This window comes from Balaenoptera acutorostrata, chromosome 3, assembly GCF_949987535.1.
Source record: "Balaenoptera acutorostrata chromosome 3, mBalAcu1.1, whole genome shotgun sequence".
NCBI classification, from domain to species: Eukaryota; Metazoa; Chordata; class Mammalia; order Artiodactyla; family Balaenopteridae; genus Balaenoptera; species Balaenoptera acutorostrata.
Genome location: NC_080066.1, coordinates 43,786,444 through 43,812,326, shown reverse-complemented (window position 1 = coordinate 43,812,326; position 25,883 = coordinate 43,786,444). Strand labels below are relative to the sequence as shown.

General features: G+C 40.8%; 1 protein-coding gene across 12 annotated transcripts in view; it reads left to right on the top strand.

Moving 5' to 3' along the window:
* AKAP13 (A-kinase anchoring protein 13) overlaps positions 1-25,883 on the top strand; it is a 351,713-nt gene that overhangs the window by 216,519 nt on the left and 109,311 nt on the right. Inside the window, exon 1 of one of the 12 annotated variants that reach the window (XM_057541953.1) lies at positions 15,281-16,018. The exons of the other annotated variants lie outside the window; for them this stretch is intronic. Within the exon in view, the coding sequence (XP_057397936.1) occupies positions 15,938-16,018 (81 nt within the window). The 5' untranslated portion in view covers positions 15,281-15,937. Of the gene's footprint in view, positions 1-15,280; positions 16,019-25,883 lie in introns of those variants that run through there. 12 annotated transcript variants of the gene reach the window in all.

The window sequence follows — 25,883 nt, the reverse complement described above, 5'->3', positions numbered from 1 at the left end:
AAAATTTATCCTCTTCTTGATGGCTCAAGAGTATCATTATGGCTATCATTTGACTGTTGTGTAATAAAGATGTACATCAGTGGGCACTAATCCTACTAGCAGTCCAGAAACTTGGATGAAAGAGTTACTCACATCAGTTTACCTCTTGGTCATTTGCCTCAGTCTTTCAAAAATGGAATGAGACACAGTCGGCCATGTGGTCTATGAGAAAGTGCCTTTCAGCTAAATTCATTCACACATAGACCATGGAAACAGTCTTTTCCTAAAGAATTTTACTTGCTCTTCAGAAAACCATCTCTGCTTTTCATTCCTGCTGTAGTTACTCTTAATTCATCAGCTTTATTCAGAATATTAGGAAATTGTTTGGGCCTCGCTTCACATATATAAAACTGAAGGCATTGGCTTTCATGCGGTCTCTCTCTATTTTTCTTTCTTTTTTAAAAAATTTATTTTATTGAAGTGTAGTTGATTTACAATGTTGTGTTAATTTCTGCTGTACAGCAAAGTGATTCAGTTATACGTATATATACAATTCTTTTCCGTTTTCTTTTCCATTGTGGTTTATCCCAGGGTATTGAATACAGTTCCCTGTGCTGTACAGTGGGACCTTGTTGTTTATCTCTTCTATGTGTAATAGCTCGTATCTGCTATGTAACCCCAACCTCCCAGACCACCCCTCCCCACCACCCCAGCAACCAGAAGTCTGTTCTCTGTGTCTGTGAGTCTATTTCTGTTTCACAGATGAGTTCATTTGTCGTATTTTAGATTCCACATATAAGTGATATCAAGTGAAGTTTGTTGTTCCCTTTCTGAGTTACATCACTTAGTATAATAATCCCTAGGTCCTTCCATGTTGCTGTGAATGGCATTTATTTCATTCTTTTTTATGGCCAAATAGTTAATATTCCATTGTGTGTGTGTATGATCTTTTTTATTCATCTTTTGATGAACATTTAGATTGTTTCTATGTCTTGACTATTGTGAATAGTGCTGCTATGAACATAGAGGTGCATATATCTTTTCGAAGTACATTTTTGTCCGTATACATGCCCAGGAGTGGGATTGCTGGATCATGTGGCAACTCTATTTTTAGTTTTTTGAGGAGCCTCCATACTGTTTTCCATAGTGGCTGCACCAGTTTATATTCCCACCATCAGTGTAGGAGGATTCCCTTTTCTCCACACCCTCTCCAGCATTTGTTATTTATAGATTAATGATAGCCATTCTGACCAGTGTAAGATGGTACCTCATTATAGTTTTGATTTGCATTTCTCTAATAATTAATGATGTTGAGCATCTTTTCATGTGCCTGTTGGTCATCTGTATGTCTTCTTTAGAGAAATGTCTGTTTAGGTCTTCTGCCCATTTTTTGATTGGGTTGTTTGTTTTTTTGTTGAGTTGTATGAGCTGTTTGTATATTTTGGAAATCAAGCCCTTGTCAGTTGCATCATTTGCAAATATTTTCTCTCAGTCCGTAGGTTGTCTTTTCATTTTGTTTATGGTTTCCTTTGCTGTACAAAAGCTTCTAAGTTTGTTTATTTTTGCTTTCATTTCTATTGCCTTGGGAGACTGACCTGAGAAACCATCGATAGGATTTATGTCAGAGAATGTTTTGCCTGTGTTCTGTTATAGGAGTTTTATGGAGTCATGTCTTATATTTAAGTCGGTAAGCCATTTTGAGTGTATTTTTGTGTGTAGTGTGAAGATGTGTTCTAACTTGATTGATTTACATGTGGCTGTCCACCTTTCCCAGCACCACTTGCTAAAGAGACTGCATACAGTCTCTTAAGCTAGAAAGCTTTCATCCCAGATTCCTTCTTCTTAGCACAAATCAAAAAACTTTTTTTCAGTCAAATTTAACTTATCACTTCAAACTTCTGGGTTAGATATTCATCGTCTCTCACCTGGACTCTTTGGTTTCCTTACCACTGATCTCTTTCTGCCTTACAACTCAGCAGTTCTTGAACTTTTTGGTCTCAAGATTCCTTTATACTTTAAAAATTATTGAGCATTCCGAAGAAATTTTGTTTATATGAGTTATATCTTCAATTATTTACCATATTAGAAATTAAAACTGATACATTAAAAATATGTAATTCATTCACAGTAACAATAGTAAACCCACTACTTGTTAACATAAAGAGCATATTTTCATGAAAAATAACTTTTCCAAAACAAAAACAAAATTAGAAGAGTGACATTGTTTTACTCAAACTTCTGGCTCAGTAGAAAACAGATTCTCATATCCCTTATTCATTCAGACTGTTGCAATAGGGAAAGTCCAGCCTAACACAGATATATGCTTGAAAAGGGAGGAATATTTTAATAGTTTTCTCAGATAATTGTGATATTCTTCTTTGATACTTTGATGAGAATTGACAAATGGTAAGTTCTTAGAAGTTACCTGTAGTGTGGAATCTGAAATCATATCACTGGACTTTCTGTACTCTAGCACATTAAAAGCCATTTGGTCTATCTTGTACTTTGAATGGATTTTTTATCCATGCATGATTTTCTAACATCATGCATTGGTCATTTAGGAAATGCTGATTCACTGAATAATACAGCTCTTCCAAATGTTGAACATTTGGAAGAGCTGTATTCTACAATCAGAAAAGATCATTCTACAAATCAGAAAATCACGTTTGGTAGCATCACCACCAATCTCATCTGAAATGTCTAAGTATTAGTAAATTGGCAAGTTCACAGTGGCAGATACAGGTTTTCAAAAATCTCATTTTCCCTTGAAAGTCTGAATTTTATCATCAGCAATAAATACTGCCAAGTTGCTTCTTTTGAGAAACAGGTTCACTTTGTTCATTTTCAGGAAAATACGCAAGTGCTGAAGAGCCATGCTTCATTTGCCAGTCTTTCTTTCAAATAAAAATGTTCCATGACAAAAGTGTCTGCATCGGCTCACAACTTAAAACAATTGCACAGGTGATTTTCCTCAAGACAGCTGTAATACCTCCATGACAGAAGTATTTTATGTCTACTTCCCATTTGTCACACAGAGTATTAAAAAGATGAGTATCTAAAGCTTGAAATTGAATGATATTAATAATGTTTACAGCTTCATCAAGGACATTCTGTGTGAAAATGTTTCTTTGTTTTTGTTTTTTTTTGAAGCTGCTCATCAATCAGTGACATCCCTAGCTTCTTTTTTTTTTTTTTTTTTTTGCCCATTGATGGGGAGAGAAGCATTTCTCTTTTTATTTATTTATTTATTTATTTATGGCTGTGGGGACTTCGTTTCTGTGCGAGGGCTTTCTCTAGTTGCGGCAAGTGGGGGCCACTCTTCATCACGGTGCGCGGGCCTCTCATTATCGCGGCCTCTCTTGTTGCGGAGCACAGGCTCTAGACGCGCAGGCTCAGCAGTTGTGGCTCATGGTCCCAGTTGCTCTGCAGCATGTGGGATCTTCCCAGACCAGGGCTCGAACCCATGTCCCCTGCATTGGCAGGCAGACTCTCAACCACTGCGCCACCAGGGAAGCCCCTGTTTTTGTTTTTTATACTACGAAGAATATGGTGACTACTGGTTCACTTTGATACCACTGCCTTGGTTTGTGCTAAGGCCTGTCAGTGCAAATGTCGACACAGTAAAAGGGCAAATGACATCTTAGGATTACTGTGAAAATAGTTTTGACCCCACAGATGCCCCGAAGAGGTCTCTGGGCCCCTGAAGGTTTTGCAGACCACGTGTTGAGACCCGCTGCTCTGGCTCATGTTAGAGATTCTTGCTAAACTTTGTGGTGTGGCATGGACTTCACAGTCTGGCTCCTGAGATTACTCAGACGGTACCATCAGCTCTGCTGTTCTGTTCCACAGTCCAGCTGCCAGCCACGCCAGACCCCTCTTTATCCACGAGGAATTCTCTGCCTGAAATGTATCCTTGGAGGCTACCTGGGTACTTACTCTTCGATTCTTTAAGACCCTTCTCAGAAGCGCTGTCCTGTGCTGCACTCCGCACTCTCTCAGGCCTCCCACGTACCCTTCTCTCACCATCTTTACCCTCTCTGGAGCATTGGGTGGTGGAACCGTGCTGGGAACCGTGAGGCCTGTGCAGTACCACACCTCCTGATAGGGACGCTGCCTTAGCCGTGTTTCGTGGGCAGGGACCTGCCACGGTGTCTCACACACGATGGGCGTTTACAATGTAGGATGCCTGGTGGGTATCGTGAAAGAAAAAGAAACACAGGAAGAACTTTGGCAAGGCAGATTTCTAGTTAATTGACAGTTTTTTTGTAGGTACGACTTCAGTGGACTTTACCTAAGAGTATACTTCATTTATCAATTTCTCTCCTTAGGGCACTGATAACCTTTAGTAGTTCCCTTTCTTTTAAAATTCTGTGTCCTGTTTTCATAGCAAATATATTTGAGGCTTTTACGTTTTGTTAGTTCAGCTTAAAAATGGTTTAATCAATATGGCAGGAATTGCAACTAAAAACTAGGTGGAGAAGAAGGAAGTTCCTCATTGATAACCCATTAATATGAGTATTTGGGATTGAACCTCTATGTAGAATTTGGAGAGTTGCCTTTGTAGTGACACAGAATAGGTAAAAGCTTCTTTGGGTTTATCGGTAAAAGGTTTAGAGGCATAGAGCCATTAGAATTCAGACCCAGGAAAACTCTACTTGTATGAAAGAAAGATAGCAACAGTAAGCTATATTAAATAATACTGTAATACTGTGCTCTTTTGAAGACTACTAATACTTATTATTATCACATCCTCACAGGGAAGCAAAAGAGAAGTATTAATAATAATCTTATAGATGGCAAATTGCAGGGACAGAGCAAGGCCTTCTCTGTGTCCTTCCTGCTCAGTGCTGGGGACTCAGGGGTTGACCCTCATGATACTTCATGCTCTTACCAGTTACTTACACTATCTCCATGGGTTCCCTGGTTTGTTAGATGTACTGTCCTTGACATAGTGCACAGCCAGTCAGTGCTGTGCAATCTTCTGAGCCATTAAACATACATACCTATGCACACACATATTTTTGGAGAAATTATCAAAATGCTTCCATGAAACTTGGTCCTGAATTGACTGTTATGTGCAGAGTATGTATGTTTTTAAGTTTCGAGGGGAAGTTTTTTTCTGTTTTCAGGGTTTATATTAAAAACATTCACATTAATTTTGAAAAGAGACAGGCACATTTAGGAAGGTACTGGGATATCAGTTGGTTAAAAATTATGAACAAATAAAATAGTAACCCAAAAATTAGTATGTATTTAGTCAGACAGATCTCCAGCATGGATAATCTTATAGAGCCCACCCAAACTGCAATTTTTATTAAAAAAAAAAAAAAATCAGGGTAGGCAGAGAATTCTGTTCTTTTACTTGCTGATTAAGTTCTGACATGTCCCATTTATTGATAGGGTCTAACTAATGCCATTTGTTTGTGGTGAGCAGAGTAGATCCCTTTTCTCTAGTGCGTGTCTCTGTATCAAAAATCCAGGGGTTGTATACATTTATGAATAAAGGAGCTTCTGAATCTAGGTTGCCTGCACCAGTTTGATCTACTCCTGAGAATGGGTTACCTTGCCTGAAAGTTCCTCTTCAGACAAAGAGATGGATATTTACTCATTCACATAGGAACCGTTTGTTGAATGCTAAATAAGCCCCAGAACCTATAGGAAAGCCAAAGAAACAGATGTCTTGGTCCAAGAGACTTGTTCAACAGGTACCCAGATAACTGTGATAATCTGTGCTTTAAGTGTGATAGGAGTGCTAACGCAGTTCTAATAGAGTTGGAGGAAGGACAGGGCCAGTTTTTTGTTTTTTGTTTTTTTAATACAGAATCACATTTTTAAAAAAATATTATTTATTTATTTTGGCTGCACCGGGTCTTTGTTGTGGCATGTGTGATCTTTTAGTTGCAGCATGCAGACTCTTAGTTGCGGCGTGCATGTGGGATCTAGTTCCCTGACCCAGGGATTGAACCCAGGCCCCCTGCATTGGGAGCATGGAGTCTTACCCACTGGACCTCCAGGGAAGTCCTGACAGGCCAGTTTTTTGACTGAGGTGTTCAGTGGAGGTATCAGGATGTGATGGCATTTGAAGGGGTCTTAAAGACTTGACTGGTTTTGCTTCTGTGGTGAAGAACAGGAGGGCAAGGTCCAGGACGTGGAGGCAGCCAGATGTCACAGCTAATCTGAGCACAGTAAGTTGACTCGTGTGACTGCAGTGGAAGAGTTTTCCAAGGAGAGGTGAGAGGAGAGACCCGAGAGGCTGGCATGGTGCTAGGCTTTCCTCCCAGAGTCACCTCCAAGAGCCACATGCTTTCTGTCCCGATGGTGACACTGGTATTTTGGCCGTCTGGGTGGGGACTGTTCAGGGACACTTTGAGTTCCATCCAAATTAGGCACTTGGGGATTGGCCAGGAAAAATATCTATAAATATCTGTCTTTTACTTCTTTCCCTTTGCTTCAGATAAAGAGGCTTTTTTTCTTTTTTTTCCCAAGGCTAACTCTTCCATCTGAGTTCCCAGTCCTATCTTGACCTTAAATTGTAAAGAACTGTTTCTGTATAAAACAGCTCGGCATTCAGATGCATAGTAGCTCCTTTAGTCTGAGCTTCTGGGGCAGCTACCTACCTTCTCCACTTATCAGAGGAAAGAGAACCTAACTTTTCCCTCTGTCTGCTTTCCTGTCTCATGATACAAAATATTTTCAGAGAGAACATGGTGGTCTGAATCAAAGCAGAGGTGTTTTCTTCTTTCAGCTGTATCTTAAGTCAGAATTTTCAGTTACTTGTTTTTTTCTTATATGCTCCCTTGTAGACTGACTTAAATACCTCTTTAAAAAATAAGGCAAAGATGTAGCGATGATAATAAAATAAAAAATATTATAGCAACTAATACTTATATAGTACTCATGCCACAGGCATTATACAAAATACTTTATGTGTATTCATTCCTTTATTCCTCATAGCAACATTTTTCTTTTATCAATACTGTATGTCTTGGGACTTCCCTGGAGGTCCAGTGGTTAAGACTCCGCCTTCCAATGCACAGGACGAGGGTTCAGTCCCTGGTTGGGGAGCTAAGATCCCACATGCCTCATGGTGCGGTCAAAAATTAAAAAAAAAAAAAAAACAACTATATGTCTTTATTATTTTTATCTCTTGACAGTAGTGTTAAAAAGTAGGTTTTCTTCTTGAAGGATTTTTCTCTTTTCCCTTTGTTTTGTCTTTTGGACAGTTGATATAAAGAGCAAGTTATACCTCTTCATTTTTTGGGAAGGCTTGACTGTATTGGCGTGTGTTTGCCTGGGAGGGATGAGGGATGTCTTCCATGGGAAGCTGAGTCATTTTTTGGCTTGTCTGACTGACTGACTGTGCTAGAGCTGTTCTTTTTGCTGTGAAGTGAAAAATAAGAATAAGTCGGGTGACTAAAGTAGCACATTCTCATTTTATGTGAGATTCAAATTTTTCCTAAGGATATGGTTATTTTAAACACAAGTTTTCATGTCTGGCCAGGACTTTTATCCTTTAAATCTAGAACCTCTTTTAGACTACTCACCTTTTGTGTACGGTTAACACTGACAAACACTTTTTCTCTCCTTTAATAACTGAATCTGGTCAGCCTTTTGAAAAGTCTTAGGATTATGATTGTGGTAAGAAACGAATGCATAATCGGTAACTCAGCCAGCCTTTGGCACTCTGGGAGAGATTTAAAAAGTACCTGTTGCCTTTAAGGAAGTCACCATTCTACTTAGAGTAAGACTAACATGCAGCAGCAGCAGCAGCAGCAGCAAGGAAGAACACAGGACAGAGCACCGTAAAGCCAGTGTGGCAGAGTCTAAGGACCATCTTTGTCCACAGTACAGCGTTAGAAGGAGAGTTAGAGCAGGCAGAGAGCCTAACTAGAAAAGTGGGATTTGAAGGGTAGATTGTGGTTAAGGTGGAAGAGACACGGTAGGGAATTCCAGAAACCATGATTGTCCTAAGAGCCAGGGTCACTGAGGTAGGAAGAACCCCATATCCTAATTGTGGAACCTTGAGAGATCACCCATTTACTTTTCTTGAGGAATGACAGCAAATGAGATTGGATAAGGATCATGGCATAGTATGATATCCAGACAAGGGAGATCAGGCTTGATGAGGCTAGAGACTTGTACAGCCTTTCTGAATTACAGCACAAATCATCCCGCTTCTGTGCTGGCACATCTTCGATGGCTCCCTGTTGCCTCTGAATAGAGTCTAAACTTTTTAGCACGGCATCATATGCTCCCATAATCTAGCCTGTGAATGCTTTTGCAGGCCAGGGCCATAGCACTGCTCTCACAGGAATCTGATGCAGGTAGTAGACGGCTCGCGCGTCCTCTGTCCTGCCTGTTGCGCATCAACGTCTGCACCGTCTCTCACAGTCTTCACTGGGGATGCCTGCCTCCTCCCTCCCATTTTCTCTCTTTCTGCTCCTTTATGTTAAACCACCACCTTCATGAAACTTTTCTGCCTAATCAGTTTAGTCAGAGATCTTTATTCCTTGCTGAAACCCTACATTTCATTTGTACTACCCACGCCGTCTTATATTTCATACCATTGCCCCTGCTGTGTTTCCTTGAGGTCCCAGAAATGTCTCATCCATCTTCATATCTCTCATAACACCTCACAGAGCACCATAACTTCGGCAGAGATTTAAATATTGTTGAACAGATAAATAAATTTGGCTAATATTAGCTAGTTGGCTACTAGTTGGCATGACATGCTGGTGATGACAGACTCCCATGAGGAAATTCTCGTCCATAATTGTCAGTGTTGTTTCCCTGACCTCATTGCCTTTGTTTATAGAATGAGGTTTGTTCTTATTTCCATAGATGATCATATGGAAAGGGAGTTTCTTACTTGTTGGCCGTTCCTTCTGTTTCCATTTCCTTGCCAAAACACTGTCCGCCCTGCTTCCCTGCTCTAGCTATTATGAAACCTCTGTTCATATTCCTGGCCAAGGTGCAGTGTGTGCACTCAAGTGTTCTCTTTTGGTCTCTGTGGCAGGATCTCTTGGAAAGAATTGAAAGAACAGGCATAGAACTCACTTTGTGTTAATGGTCCTTTTTCTCTGTTAATGCTTCATTTACTTCTCAGAAAGTTTTTTACACACTAAAGTGTTTATTTCCAGGTTAGCCATCCTGTAGCAACCATTTTTTTATGATTCACTAAGGCACTTTGTCTGAAGGGTAAAATATCTTAAGAGAAAACTGGCAAAAGCGAACGAAGTGTACAGGCAGAACTTAAATTTTCCCCTGTGAAATGGTAGAATATTGAAATTCAGCTTTCATCACTCTACTACTGCACCAGAACTTGCCCTCACCAAGCAAGGTCCACGAAACATTTACATAGCAAAACCCAGATCTCTCATTGGCTTGACTTTTTCACAACATTTGGCACTGTTTACCATTCTTTCTTTCTGTTTCCTCGATGTCACATCTGTGTGTTGGTTTCCAAATTGGTGTGCCCAGCCCCAGCTGTTCTCCCAAGCTCCAGACACAGACGTTTATGTTACATCTAAAGGGAGATGTTCTTGTGGTACCCTGTGATTCCTCTATTCTGGCACTTCTCACACACATTATTGTAACTATTTAATGTCTGTCTGGTTCTCTGTTATATTCTCAGTGCCAGAAATAGGTGTTCAGTGAATATTTGTCTAATGATTGAACGAATTTCATTTACTGAAAAGCTTGTTGAAGATTCAGGACAGTGACACATGAGAAGTTGTAGTTTACAATCACAACAGTATTATGGATTTTCCATGTAAAACTTCTTGGTTGTTTAAATTGTTACTGATAGTAAATTTGCCCTTTTTAGCATCCTTAGCAGTCTAGATTTTTAAAATACTAATGTATTTTAAAGCCACATTCCTTGGGAAACTGAAAATTCAACCTAAAAAAATTAAATGTTTGTACAAATTATCTAGTACACTTTAAACAAGGAAAGATGTAAAGTGAGTTTTACAATAAAATCACAAGATTATAGTATGGAGGAGACCTGTTTTGACACATCCAACGAAGAAAAGATATGAGAAGTGACTTACTTCACCACAAGCTTATATACTTCTAATGGTGTGGTATTCGTGTTAAGAAAGCCAGTTGGATCTTAAACATCCCAGTGTACTCAACACCAGAGGGTTTTGTTTTGGTGTTCGCATCACAAGAAGGACACCGACTAACTAGGGAGCCCTCAGTCGGGTACCCTGTGTCATGAGGAACAGTTGTGGGAACCATGATCCAGAAGAGAAGCTTTGAGGAGGGTAGCGAGTCGTAATAAGTATCTTCAGATATTTGAAATGCTGCCATAAGAAGTAACTAATGTTTGTTCCCAAGAGGAGAACTAGGAACACTACACCCATTCATTCTAAAGGAGACCCAGAGAACAGTTGTCAGTATCCAGAAATCTTTTAGTCTCTATGCTGGCTGTGTTCATTCTGATTATTATAACATATTACCAATAGTGAGAAGCTATTAAAAAAATTAAATATCAAGTATTAAAATGTTGGCAAAGAAGTTGAGTCCATTTAATGTAATGATACACTTTCTACCTGTACTTTCTAAAATTAGGAACCATTTGTCATTTTTATTGCAAAAATAAAATCTTTTTCTATCCTTTGGCATTTGTATAAAATCAAATGTAAGAATGCCAATGATATGAATAACAAATTCTAAGTTTTCTTTCCTCAAATTTTAACTTACATTTTCTCCATGATAGTTTCATTTCTTTCAGTTTAGGGGATTACTCACCACAAAATAAGATGCATATGGAAAGAAAGATTTACAGAACCGAGTTTAATGCAGACTCGTTTTATTAGCTGTGTGACCTGATACAACTGACTTAAACTCTGAGTGCGACTTTTCTGCATCTGTAGAGAGTGATGTTTCACCCTATAGCTTTTTATGAGGAATAACTGAAATTGTACATATGGAAGCACATGGCATACAGGAAGCACTCAGTGAATGTTGTTGTTATTAATAAATCTTGCCCCAGAAGACCTGTCCTAGAGGTTAAACTATCCTATCACCACTTTTCCAGATGAATTCTGATTCGGCTGTCTCCCTTTCTCCCCTCCTCCTGCCTTTTATTTCACCAAGTTGTTGGTAATTTTAGTAAAATTTAACATTTGTGTGCTTGTTCCACGAGACCTATTTCCTGTGAGGAGCACAGGTTGGTGAAGAGACATTTTTAAAGCTTTGTCTTGTCTTACTTCCACCTTAATTACTTTTTGCTATTGTTATTGTTGTCAAACAACCTGCTGCTACCAGCTAAATTGTGTTAAGGTTTCTTCTTGAAGAAGTCAAGAAAGGGTTAAAGCAGAGGAGCTGCCTGCTGCCACCGGATGGTAGTTTGAGGAGAATTGCTGGTTGACTGGTTGCTTGCCCTTTAGGCCTTCCCCTTCTCCTTTATTCTTTTAACCTTCTTGAAACCTCCAAATCTGGGAGTGGAAGAAAAGCCAGGGGAGTGGGGGCCTTAGGCCTCCCTCTCCTGGACCAGTAGTGCTTAAACACCTAAATTGAAATGAAAAAGGAAATGCTCGCTGGAAACAATGCAGCTGTTGTAAATAATTCCCATCTTCTTTCAATTACTCAAACATCTTATTTGGAGCAGACTGTTATTTTAAGCAGACTGCAGTTGCTCACGCGGAGGCTATAATAATAAAAATAATACAGTGTTTTATCTATATTTTAGTAAACTTTGCCACTAACAAATGTGTAGCTCTGGATGGCTCACTATTTTTTAAGTTAATGAAATCATAGGTTAATGAAAATTGTTGACTGTGGTAGATGTTTCCTTCCTTTTCACATGAAAAGTGGAGGTGGAAAATATAATTAAGCAAGAGTATACTACATGTTTTCTACAACAGGTTTTGAGAGAATTTCTCAATCCCTTTTTCTTTTTCCTCTGCATCTACCCACATCCTGTGAGCTATATGGCAAGTGATAAAGATTTGTTAGCCTCAGACTGACCGTATCTGATCAAGAAGGAACTTCAGATACGATCTAGTGTCCAGCCCTTCTCATTTTCCAGTTCTGGAAACCCAGGTCCAAGAGTCAAACTAATTATCCCAGGATGCTCAGTGAGATAGTGGCACACCTAGGATTGGAAAGAACCTTTGATTTTCACGTTGTGCTCCTTGCGGAGATGAAACTGATCATTGGTGGGTCTTTTAGCCAGTGACATGCTACTACTTTATGTTCACTTTGGGGTACAGGACAAATGTTTTAGTAGCAGTAGACACCCCCCTCCCCGCCCCAGTGCTTGCTGGCCTTTGTGTTCTGTTTGGATCTTTCATATACCCACTAAGTGGTGTCCTAATTCAGAAACTTTGCTGTGAGACTTTAAATAGGGTTCTGCCTTAACTGAAACAAAAGGAGCCAAGTAGAGTTGACCCATAAGAATGCTGAAATAATTTGGGTAAGGGTTAGACCTTCAGAATTAAATATCAAGGGAAAATTTAATTCATGAACAGAAATGCTCTAGTTAACTTCAAATGCATAAAATATTTTTCTACTTCATTTTCTGGAATCTTTAAGAATATATGTTGGGCCTGTGGTATGAACAGACTTTAAGCACTTGAAGCTTCTATTGAAGAACGTAGGGCTCCTTGTTGTGCCTGGAGAGTGGGATGGAGGACACAGAAAGAAGGGAGATATAATTAATCTTGTGAATAATTACTATTGTAAGAGGTTGTAAATAATAAACATGTTTTACTACAAGTTCCCAAAATTAAAGAAAAGGAGAATATTCTCAAAATGAAAATTCATAGGTATCAGCTCTATGGTTTGGATGTAAAATGATTGGTTTCTGTGTTTCAAAATCCTAACAGAGTAACTGTTCAGTGGTTCCAGATGTTTTTGATAAAAACTTGGAATTGTCACATCAGCAGCAAAAGCACAGGACTACAGACTCAAGTCTTCTGTGGAGAGTGCTGAACAAATCCAGAGGGGAAAGCAAAACAGACTCTCCTCCACCCCCACCCTCCGCCCCCCCACCCGAGTATGTGTTCCCTACCCAGAGAATTTGTTCTCCAAGAAGGAACAAAATACTCAAGGACAATTCCAAATCCTTTTAATATGTTTATGTGTACAGAAAAAGTAGGAAGTCTCGATTTCCAGCCTGTAGCACACAGCCAGCAGATCATCAGAAATACAAAAATTAATCTATTTGTCTCAAAACAGTAATCTCAGCCATTTCAGACAATTGTATAACTTTGAAAGAGGTTTCTAATTATATAAACTTCTTGAGGACAGAGACCTTGTTCTTTGTTTCTTTTGTTTGCCTTTGCTGCAAGGGACAAAATATCTGTTAAATCAGTATAGATTATTTAAGTCAGGAGTTACATGAGGTTGGGAATAGAAAGGCTCTGTGGTGATTAAAGCATCTATGATCCTTAGGGAGATGCCTGGGAACCTTGGAGGCAGGAAACATTTGATTCTAATTAAAACAGAAGGGAGGGGCAGTGAGGAATAAACCATATTGAGGACAGAGGGGTGGCAGCTTTGTGTTTATATGGGGAGGAAGGAGAGTTCTAAATTATTGCTTGGTGAAAGTTCATACAGAAAAGATAATAAACTATCCATTTTCCCCTACACTAAAGCCTAAAGGACCTTTCGATTTGTGCCCTAGACCACATAGTTTCAGAGTAGTTGTAAATCCCCGTGCAGGTTCCCACCCTTTTGGTAAGCCTGAGCTAGAATTTTATTTACAGCTTTCTAATCTCTCTCTAATCATCTGTTTCTACTGTTTCCCATCCTCACTCTAATGAAAAGCAACATCTGGTTCACTGTCCACGTTGGTAGCATCACAGAACTAGGCTCACTGGGGACGTGTGGGGAAGGGGAGGGGCTGTCTACCTCCCTGCGGTGGATGCAACAGTGTGGGATTGGGCTCAGTGGCTGCGGTGTGTTAGGTAGAGGGGGAGTTGTGGTGTGTTAGGTAGAGGGGGAGATGCGGTGTGTTAGGTAGAGGGGGAGATGCGTACTAGCAGGACTCGCTGCCTTGCTCGCCTTGAGCTGGTTAGCTACTTGAATGCCTGACCAGAGGAAATGGTGACTCATCAGACCTTCTCTACCCCTTTAATAGCTCCTGAAAAGCCTCATCCCCAGCTCTGTTTGTGATATTGACAGGAATTTAAGTATTAAATCTCTTTTTTCCTTCTACTTGTGATGTTTGAGTCCCCTCATTCACACTCTAGCCAAGGACTCCTCTGACCACTTGAGGAAAATGCCAGCTGCCTAATGCTCCTAGAAGGAGAACATCTTTGGAGTTTTCCTTTCTCCACTCTTCCCTTTCTGTCCCCCTCAGTCAGGAAAGCCTTCTCCTTTCCCTCCCAGGTCATGTATGACCCAGGTAGGACAATGAATTCTGGAACAGGTCTGCCCCTGAGAACCTTGGCTAGGGTGGGGCTGGAGGGCTCTTGAATAGTGAGAGAGCGGGTGCGTGGAGCGGTGGAGCCATGCTCCGGGCTCAGTTAATGTGAGTGGTGGCTTTCAGCGGGGAAGAAGTCCCAGCCAGGTGACTCTTCTTAGTCACACAACGTACTGACACACGTACCTATCACTCTACTCCTTTACTCTAACGTTTTCTTTCAAGTGCTCCCCCTACCACCTCCCCATCCCTCCCTTCCTCTCCGCCAACAAAAAAAAGCTGACCTCTTGATGATTTCTAAGCCTTGTCAGTCACTTCTGTAACTCCTTCTGGATCCTGGAAACATAGCCCTGAAATATTGGCTAGCATTTTTCTCATATTAAATCACTGACTTGCGTTTGGCAGGGAGATGCAGTGTCTGCCTTGTGTAGTTTCAATTTCCGCGATTTCGTGGAACAGATAATTGTGTTGAACTTGCCTGTGGTGTTTAGGATGACACCCCCTCCCTTTATTACCATACCTCCCCCGACATCAAAGCGCTTGGGGTGCATCTGGAAATGCCTGACAGAGCCTTTTTCATAGGGAACAGTGTGAGGAGGAGAAAGGGGAGGAGGAGGAAACGGGTTGGAAAAGGAAGCCTTGTTTTTCTCTTCTTCGTCTGTGGATGAATCATGTTCCCACCACTGCCATTAGGTTTTCAAGCCTCCGAGGCTGCTGGTGCAGAGCTGAAAGGGCAAGTAGTGACGTTCCTGAGAGGGAGGGAAAAGGGGTGAGGGGTCTGGGGTAGGGAAGGGCCAGCGCCCAAGAAGGGAGGGAGCAAGAAGGGAGGAGTGGTCTTTTTTTTTTTTTCCCCTCCTTTGGCTCTGCTGTCATTAGATATTTTCAACTGAAATCAGAACCAAGCCCTACCGCCTGGCGAGCAAGAGGCTGACTACAGACTCTTTACTTTGAACAGAATCTCAGAGCTTCAACTTTTTTTTTTTTTTCCTGTAAAGGAAAAATTGATTTTCCTTGTCATTGTTTTTGTTTTATAAGCAAGAAGAGGATTTAATGAGAGAATTTTTTCCTATCATCCCTTCAAATTAGAGTTGTCTTCCCTTCTCTCTTTTCTTTTCCTGACAAAGTACATACTGGATTTTTATTGCCTGCTTTGGGCTATTCCACCACGTGCGTCAGCCGTTATGTGTAGCCGGTTAATTCTTAATTTTTCCACTGGAATTATCGCCAGTGATGGAAATGGTGTGTGCTTCTCTTTCGGTCAAGATCTGCCTAAAGTATAGCATCTGGAAGCATTTATTGTTCATATTGTGAATTGTAAATTGTAAATTCATCATCCCAATGCTCTGAAGTTGCCAGGAAGTTCTCAGTCCGTTCAAGGAATTGGGATCCTGCTTGGTTTTCTTTAATTCATTTTTTCACCCTTTGAGGGTTTTCTACATAGAGGAGTCTGGAAGTCATAAATCCCCTCCAGCTCACGGTAAGAAATTTGGAGCTCTGGACTTGCGGGAGCGCGGTGGTCCCCCAGGTTGACAGTGGGTACATCTCCTGCATCTTACTTCCTCTCTTCTGCATTTGGACAAAATGTATGAACGGCACAAGAGGCGCTACAGCCTATGTGACATCTCCAAGGTGGACAGGACTGTGGACGTGGTGTTGCTGAAGGTAAGGGGCCACACTCCATCCACTCCAAAGCTCTCAGGCTCTTCTGTCTCTGAATCCAGTAGCTGGATTCCCTGACCCCCCTGTATTGGGAGAACGGCTGAGAAGTGTGTGTGTGTGTGTGTGTGTGTGTGTGTGTGTGTGTGTGTGTGTGTGTGTGTGTGTGTGAACAGTGGGGAGTGCTGGGTTGGGTTGGTGATTTTAAGGTTCTTAGCAGAATATCTGAACAGAAACAGTGGGGACTTCAGAATCAGCATTGAGCCACTTACTGTTTCATTGTCACTTGACTTGCTTTAAAATGGATTCTTATGCTCAGGAGAACCTCATACTCTTGAAAATCACAGACGGAGAAATTCACCTTCAGAGTTGCCCTTTCCTCAGATGTCTGTGTCCCTCTGTCCCTGTCATCCCCACCCCAGGCCCCCATCTGGAGGGGTATCTTTCTCTGTCAGTCTCTCTCCTTCTGCCTCTGTCTCTTTGTCTTTTGCCTGAGTCTTTTCTATCTGTTGTTTCTGCTGTCTCTCCTCACAGCTCTGAGGGGAAAGATAGACAGTACTTATTTCCTTTGGAAGGATCTCCAGTCCATCTATTTATTAAAGTGGCAAAGTGGCCCCTTTGGCTTGGTTTGACTGCTGTTCAGGTCTAGCCTTTGAATGTTAATAGCTGCATTTGTTTGTTTTCTCCCGTTAGTGATGCTGGGTGTCTCAGCAGGATGGGGGCGGAGACTCTGGATGGCTGATTGCTCACAGAAGGCATCCTTGAATCTAAAATTAGTAAGGACTCCTCCAGCCATAAGATGGGAGTCTGGGAATGTTGGACGACTCACGGAGCACTTTTTGGAAGTTTAGCAGTTTTCTGGCAAAGGCAGGGGAAATTGGAAGCCAAGCAAGTGCTTCACAGTTGCCGAGAGAACCTCAGTACCTGAACTTGTGAAGGTGTGGAGCCAGGGGAGTCCAGGCAAAGTAGTAATGTATCGCCCTGGTCAGGGAAATAGTGGAGCTCTTGTACTGATTTATCAGTTCAGTGTATTACTTGAGACTCCTTAATTCTTTTCATTGGTCCATTGAGGCCGAGAAACGGCTCAGAAGGCTAGACACAGAAGTCAGTGAAATAACACTACCACGCCGGACGAGGGGCTAGGTGGAGGAGTTGTGACTGTGGAGGGAGTGCTGTCTGTCCCTCCATGATCGCTGTCAGGTGGTGGTTTGATATGCCAGGCCGAGGCTGAGAGCAGTGGGCAACTTGGCATTTTGAACTTGATCCGAGATATTATTCATTTTAGTTTCTCTGAAATGTGATTTCCACTGTGAAATCACAGTCATGTTTTAAAATTTTTGTCCTCATGTTTAGGAGAGCCTAGTTTTTAGAACCTTTATGTGCTTGACTCTTTGTGATTTTACCTGTCTGGGGGAAAAAAGAAAGAAGGAAAAGAGGGGAGGGAGGATAGAAAATCTCAATCTGAGTATCACAAGGAGTATGGTACATTTAAAATAGTGCTAAAATGTTCAGTACTCTTCACTCTCATGGGGCATGAAAGCCCTCAGGAATGGGTCTGAATTAGCACAGGCTTATTGGCCTCGTAGATGCTGTTTTGCAGTTTTAACAAAACACTTTTATGTATGTTATTTCGTTTGAGACTGACTGGTCGGGCAGCAACGGTTCCCCTGCCCCTTCATATGAAGAGATTGAGGATTCTCCTGAGCCGGGGTGAGGAACGTAAAGGACTTGAGTGATGTGATTTTTTTCCACAAGGCCACAGCTAATAAAGGACATAATTAGGTTTTTTTTAGATGTACCTGTGTTTGTATTATTTTTTTGCACCATACGGCCCTTACGTAATGAAAGATTTTCAGTAGAGGAAACTTCACTTCTCAGAAAGTAGGCATTTATTACAAATAAGTAAACACCAAGAGTCCTGAAAATACGCTATTTCCAGTTTGAAATGAGATGGGTGAGTTTGGTGCTGATTCTTTGCTTTGGAGACAGAGAAGGTGACATCACTGAGAGCTCTACATGAAAACTATATTAATGACCTGTTCGATGGGTCCAAGGGGCACACGGATCTTTAAAGTCCTCGTATTGCTTAAAGACAGGCAGTAAATAGAGAAGCAAAAAGTACAAATTACTGTTAGTGATTTGATAGAAATAACCAGTGTGCTCTGTGGGAATAATGGGAATCGTATTTCAGAGAGAAGATCTTTCTGAGGTGCTGGCATTTAAAAAACTGTTCTCCAGAGGATAAAGAGATGCTGGAGCTATACCAAGGGAAGGCGTTCCAGAAAGAAGGAACGGCAGATGCAGAGGTCCTGAGGTAGGGAAGAATGGGCAGGGCCATTGTGATGATAAAACACTGAGCAAGCGGGGTGGAGTCATAAGCAGGCCCTGGAAGGGCTGGGCCTTGACAGCCATGGTGAAGAGTTTGCTTTGCTTAGATATGTTACTTCTCTATTTTTTTAGAAGATCATTCCGGCATGTGGGAGTCACTTAGGCTGCCATTATGGTGGTCCAGGCATGATGAAATGGGTATGAGATACAGGCATTTAATTTTTACATCATTCCTAGTATTTGTCTCATTTTACATATGGAAAAACAGATTCGGATAGTCAGTAATTTTCCAAAGTTCTCACAGCTCACACATAGTAGGTAATAGGATACAACCCCAGATCTGATTGTTTTCAAAGTTCATGTTTTTTCTTGCTACCCTAGGTCTCCTCTTTGAGTCGGCCAATTCCTCTTATTACATGAATATGTATATCAATTTTTATTTATATATATATATGTATTTTTTAAAATCTTAAACTTTTTCTATCGGAAGAAGTCTTAGAAGTTACTGCAAGCACTTTTCTTCCCGGTGCGGGAATTCGTTCTACAACACTTTGGACAGGTGCATGATCTCATCTAAATTCATTTTGCCACACAATTTTTGGAATGATTTTTAATCATTCAGAAGTGGTCTCCAATTATCTTCCATTTTGAATTTGTGTCTTTAATCAGTGTTTTTTTTTTTTTAAATAATTATATTGGGTGTATATGCCACTTCAGTTCTCAAGTGATCATGTATATTTTCTCACTCCTTTTCTGTGGAAGATTGCTTTATTTTATAGTAAGGAGTTTGTAATTTTTTCATCTACTCACTATATCTAAACAGTGTCCCTCATTCGTACTAAATGCTCAGTAAGTTTTGTTAATTGAATGAGTTAATCTTTTAATATCTGTTCATGTTATGCAAACTATACTTAATATACTGATGAGATTGGGGTAAGAACAGAGAGATGAATTATGACAGTCATCACAAAATTTAGATTGTGAGCCTATCCCTTTGGTATCACACATTTACAACTCCAGTCCCTCCCATTGGCATCTGAATAATTCACTGTAGATTAACTTGAAGATTCTGATCCTCTTTTATATACCCATACTTTCTTGGGCTTATTCCGCATTCTGATCTGTTCCCTTTGTCAGTTCTGTACAGTTAGTTTCATGGTAGCTTTTCTGCATCAAAGCCATCTCTTAGGATTTCCCTAAGGCTGGGCACACTGGTCTTTATCCTCAGATCAGCTCTTGCTTCCCATCATCAGCCCCCAGCATCCTCTGAAATCTTGCCTCCTTTCTGAATTTTTTTCTAAATAATAAGGTGTAGGTTGATAGTATCCTTTGGTCACCCATGCTGCCATCCCCCAGCCCAGTACATGCATACACACTTCTCTTCCTCACCATATTGGTTACCCGTCTCCCCCAGTGCATATATGCCTTCTGGCTCTTATGATTGATAAGTGGTTGGTAACTATGAATCATGTGCACAGAATGGGATAAGGAAGAATTTTAATTGTTGGCAGAGGCCCTTTGGTATCAACATGCCCATTTTCCTCAGCATCCTTCAAAAAGCTAGTGTTGACCTCACAAGTTGGTGAATGATAGGACCCTTTGTCTGACGCGGTTCAGTAGCTAACTCATGAGCGCATTGAGTAAGAGACCACTCCTAACACAAGAGGTTACCAAGTGTCAGGAACTTACTGCAAAACTAGCATAGCAGAAAGAGGGGAGTCGGAATCTAGGATTAACTGCTGACTTAAACTGATTTTAGTCCAGGGACCATTTCTGTTTTACTAGTTTTATTACTTTGGGTACCTGGAAAAACATTGCCTACTAATAATAACATGATTTTTCATGTTAGGGATGATTTATTGAGAACTTACTTTGTCACTAGTAATTCAGAGGATCAGATGAATGGTTAAAAGATGTGCAACCATGTTTTGCGTGCATTGAATAAAAATGTTCACAGAGGAGGATGACCCCCTCCCCATCCTTGATGTTTGGGCAGGCCACCTGAGCTCATTAGTGAAAGCGCAGAAGGAGTAGTTTGTCTTTAACTCCAGTGTCATTTTCCAGAGAAATACACATCCTTTAAAAAGTTTACTTGTTTTAAGACACTTCCATACTGCTTCAGACAAAAGACATAAGGAGGCTAAGGATTGAAGACAACTATGCCTGTCTGCTCAGTTACACTCAGATTCCCTGAAAAGACTTTGACTCAAGTGTTGGCTTCCATGTCCGGATGGAGGGGTTTTTGCTTCCTTTTGTTCAGCCTTGTAACTCTGGCTAGATCTCCTGAGACAGTTGCAGAGGAAGTAAATACAGGCAATGGCTGGGAAGGCTGGGTGTAACCATGAGCTGTATTATTAGGATGTTCAGATATAAACAGTAGCAGAAACACTGCCAAAAAACAAAAGAGTTCTCTCTCCACTGAAAATATGTACAACTCTATTTTCAGACTGATGGGAACGCAACTTAGGTGTGGTTTAGATAATCACAAGGGATCCCAGGCTTCGTGACAGGAATGAAAAATTACCAGGATGGGTCGACATTTATTTTGAATTAACTTCTCTTACCCCGTGTTCCATGTGCACTATAACTCACCAGGACTTTGGGTGTTCAATACTTGTAGTGTCCATGGTCTGGTGGTCATGGAGATGTAACATGGACAAAGGAACCAAGTTCGTGTTTTAGCTAAAGAATCATAAATGGAGTCAGAGCCAGAAAGTGGTTTTTGGTAACTTATTCTTCCAAAAGATGTGGATATTTAATGGCAAAATCTCTGTTTTCCTCATTTCCAACTACTTGCTAAACAAAATTTCAGAATCATTTTGAACTGTTTCCTCTCCTACCCATTCAATCAGTTGCCAATCCTGTATTTTGCTAATAATTCAAAGATTCCATAGGGCAAAACCTGGATTAAAGGGACTTATTATTAATCATTATCTTTGTTTTTCTCTTAAGCTCAAATTATTAGCAATCTCAACACTGCTGTTTCTTTCTAGTCTGTCTCCTAATTCTGCTAGCGATCAGAATCTTCTTCCAAGCCTAGTCTCAGAGCTGGCTAAGAAGAGTGTCGGTAGTACAGATAACCAGGTTGTCATCCAGTAATGTAGGAACCTGAGTCTTAGAAGTCACCTTTTGGAAAAGAGACTGACACGAGAAGAGGTGTGTTATCATGTATATGATCAGGGCCCGGCATTTTCCCTGGCCCATGGCAGGCACTCTGAAAATGTTCCCAGTGGAGCCACGTAGTGTGTGTGGCCTTTAAGTTGTCTCGTTGTGTGAGTGACAAACAGGGGAGTTGCTGAAAAACAGACCCAAGACCAGGGTAAATTTATCTGTCACATCAGTGATTCTGAAACCGGGCAGAAAGAGGGAGAGATGTTTTGTAATCCAGTTTATATCTTAAACAGCTTACTTATATATATAGTAAGCACAGTATTTTTCACACATGAATATGATCTGCTTGGTGTTGCTATTACTGTATACAGGATGTGGTTGAAAACGCTGATACATGTTTTGACATTCTTTCCACACTCCGTGCATAAGGAGTTTGTCTTCTGGTTAATGGCATTGACCATGATTGGTAGCATCTGGCCCAGATTACCAATGCTCCTTCTGACTGTGGGCTGCCTGGCTTCTTTTCTCTAAACAAGCTCGCTTCTCTCTAACTGCTGCACACTCCCTTTTTTTTTTTGGTCAGGAAAATATACATAACATAAAATTTACCACATTTAAGTGTACAGTTCAGTGGCATTAAGTACATTCACATTGTTGTGCAGCTATTGTATTACCACGGTCCATCTTCAGAACTTTTTCATCTTTGCGAACTGAAACTCTGTACCTGTTAAACAATAACTCTTCATTTCCCCCTTCCCCCAGTCCCTGGCAACCACTATTCTGTTTTTTGGCTCTGTGAATTTGACAACTCTAGGTATCTTATATAAGTGGAATCATACAGTATTTGTCCTTTTTGTGACTGGCTTATTTCACTTAGCATAAGGTCTTCAGGGTTTATCCATGTTGTAGCATGTGTCAGAATTCTCTCCTTATTTTAAGGCTGAATAACATTCCATTGCATGTATATACTACCTTTCGTTTATCCATTCATCTGTTGATGGCCATTTGAGTTGTTTTCCCCTTTTGTCTATTGTGAATATTGCTGCTGTGAACGTTGGTATACAAATATCTGTTTGAGTCCCTGCTTTCAATTCTTTTGGGTGTGTACCCAGAATTGGAATTGCTGGATCATAAGGTAGTTCTGTTTAAGTTTTGGAGGAACCCCCTTACTGTCTTATACAGTGACTGCCATTTTACATTCTCAAGAGTTTACATGCACAAAGGTTTCAGTTTCTCTGCATTCTCACCAACACTGGTTATTTTCTGGAGGTGGTTGGTGGTGGTGGTGTGTGTATGTGTGTTTGTGTGTGTTTAATAACAGCCATCCTAAGACGGGTGTGATGTGGTATCTCACTGTGGTTTTGATTTATTTGCATTTTGTTAATCCACGCTCAATTTTATGCTGTTTATGTTTGTAAGAAGCCAGCTTTCCAAGCTACTTCATCTGTAGATGTGTGTTATCTAACATGCGTGCTGCCTTCAGTGTGTCTTTTCTCTTGGTGTGTTCTGCCTCTACTCTCTTACACATTCTTTTCACCTTTTGCCCAAGAACAGATGAAGCCAGTTCCAACCTTTCTCTCAATAACCATAACTTTGTTTAACCGTTTGGAAGACATCTTAACACTTAAAACTCAACACAGTCAAATAGAAGGCACCATCATCATCTCCTCTGGATTTCCTAAGTCTGTTAAATTGTGGATTTTTGGTTCCTCTTTCTCTCTCATTTCTGTGGGTTCTGCCCTTTGTACCAGCTTGCTGACCTGCTGCTTCTTCTGTGCTCCAAAGGCCATGTCCCCAGTCCAGGCACATGCTGTGTCCAGACCAGAGCAGTCTGGGCCCCTCCTGACTGGTCTTGTGTGTCCTGGATGTCCCGTACTGCTGCTTTCCTCCCCACTGTCCCATTTTATCTGTACATTTCTACAGTTGTTTTCCTAGTATAATACTGATTTTTTTTTTCACTCCCTTGCTTATATAATTGGGGAGAGGGTTCCACCCTGGTAGAGAACAAAGCCATATCTCCCATTCTTCTTTCCTCAGTTTATACTTCTGGACACTCTTGGGCTTTTTGTGCTCCTCAAAGACATCTAAGGAAAAGTCTCTGCTCTGAGTTGTAAAGCTGTGCTCCAGAACCACTGACTGGACACATGCATGTGTGTTTCTGGGAAGGGGTCCATGGCTTCCCTCAGATTCTTAAAGGAGTCTGTGCCACCACAGGCTGTGCACTCCAGCTCTGAAGCGTCCTGACTGTTTGCTCATCCTCTTTGTCACGTGGCTGGAGTGCCCTGCCTTACCATCTCTCTCTTTTAAGCACACCTCCCCCCCTGTAGGGCTTACCTCATATACCACCAGCTTTGTTAATAAGCTTTTCCCAAATCTCTGAGCCAGAAGTTATCTTTTTTTATACTAGAGACTTCCTTACCTCTCTGGGTTTCAGGTACTAGTGTACCTATTGTATTTCACAAACTAGTCTGTTTCCCAACCTGTAGTCCCCAGTTTGTGGAGTTATTTCATGGGGTCTGATAATCCTTAGACCCGTATGGTTATACGTGTGTCATCCTGGGATGTGGAGGCAGACGTAACCCTTGACATTTTAAATGAACAGAGGTCCCTCATACTTTAAAACTGTGGGACCTATTATTGCCAGTTGTCATCAGGATCATGATTCGTCTTTCTTTTGCTCTACCTTGACACTGTTCCTTGCCTAAAGTGGGTACAGTACTCCCCAAAAGCTGACTGGCCAATGTGTGAATGAATCAGCAAGGTAGTTCTAGGAAGACTTGTTATGCTAGATTTCCCCATCCTTTCCTGGTGAGGAAGTCTTTGATTTACCTGAAATTTACTAATTTTCCGTATAGGTTTTACTTTCAGTGTTTGTGTATGAGTCCTAATTCCAAAGAAGGAACCGACTGGAACGGCATCATTGCCAGATTTCCTGAAGTTTTTTGTGTACTTGTAGACAGTGAGCCTTCTCAGCACATCATTGGTAATTAACTGTTAGTGATTGAAAATGCAGGCTCCTTGAAATAGACAAAGCCCAAACAAACAAAAAACATTTCTTTCAATTACAGCATTTCAGTGTTCAGAATATCGGCACCCACAGTTACACATTTTAGTTGTTGCATTATGATAATACTTTTATTTTCTAAATATTTTGGTCTAAATTAAACATTGACTCTGTTTTCCAACAAATCTTCTCCAGAGATGTTAAATGAACTTTGCCAGACTTACCCAATTTCATATTGCTATTAAAAGTTGTTTAAACAAAATTTGAATTCTGAGACAAAGTTAAGAATAAGAAGAGACATTTGCAGGGGTGGGGAAAGAGCGCTGGACTGGAAGTGAGGAAAACTGGGTCCTCACTCTGTCTCTAAGTGCTGTGTTACCTCCTTCGAGTCTCTTATTAAAGGGGGATGTGCCCCCATCCCCCTTTAATGGAGCTAGTAAAGGGAGGCAGAGTGATAATCCTAAAGGTTCTCCCAACTTTTAGCTCTCTGTAAAATCGTTGACGATAAGGAATTCAAAGATGATTCGCTAAGCATCTACCATCTACTCATTGGGAGATCCGTGGAATAAAAGATGGGATTCAGTTCTCAAGAAGCTTACAGTCTTTGGAGCAGATAAAGTTACCAGTACAGTATAGTTCACACACAAAGCTATACCATCCCCAAATCTAGCCGCACTGAGTGTGTGGCCTCTTCTCGAAAATGGTAGTGTGCCTCCTTGTGGGACAGGAAAAAGGTCAAATCTAGGTGACAATACTTTGCAAACTTTAAAGTACCATGAATTTGGAAATATAATGAGATGTTTTACAGTTTTAATTCTGGTATCACCTGTCTTGTTAAAACTGTTCTTTCCAAACTCACCACAAACCTCACAGTTGCCCAATTCAGTAACTTCCTTTCAAAAATTTATCAGTTTTGACTTCTCAGCAGCAGTTGGCACTGTGGACCTACCTTCTCTTTTCAAGCCCTCTGCTTCCTTAACTTCTGTGAAACTCTTATCTCTCTGAATTCTTCTGCTTCTACAAGGGCGTGGCAAACTCTGACCTCCCCCCTCTATGTATTGTGCAGTGCCTTGTATGAAGTGAAAGAGAAGAGTTGTTATTCTGGCCCAGTGTCTCTGTATGTCACATTTGTGACCTGGGCAGAAATGTATAAACCATTTCAAGTACGGTTTGTCGTTAGAGTATCCCATTCACTCTAATTCCCATTTCTGTTGGTCACAGCACACCTTGTCCAAGTCAGCACACATTTCAGTGCCTGATGTGTGCAAAACGCTATGGAATGCTTATTTACTTAACATTTCCATGTCTCTCTCACATAAACTATGAGTTCTTTGAGGACTCAGTTCTTTTACTACTTCTGCTTTTAAGGCTTGACACAATGTTTTGATACACAGAAGGTTTTAGTACTTTTTTTTTTTTAAGTCTTTG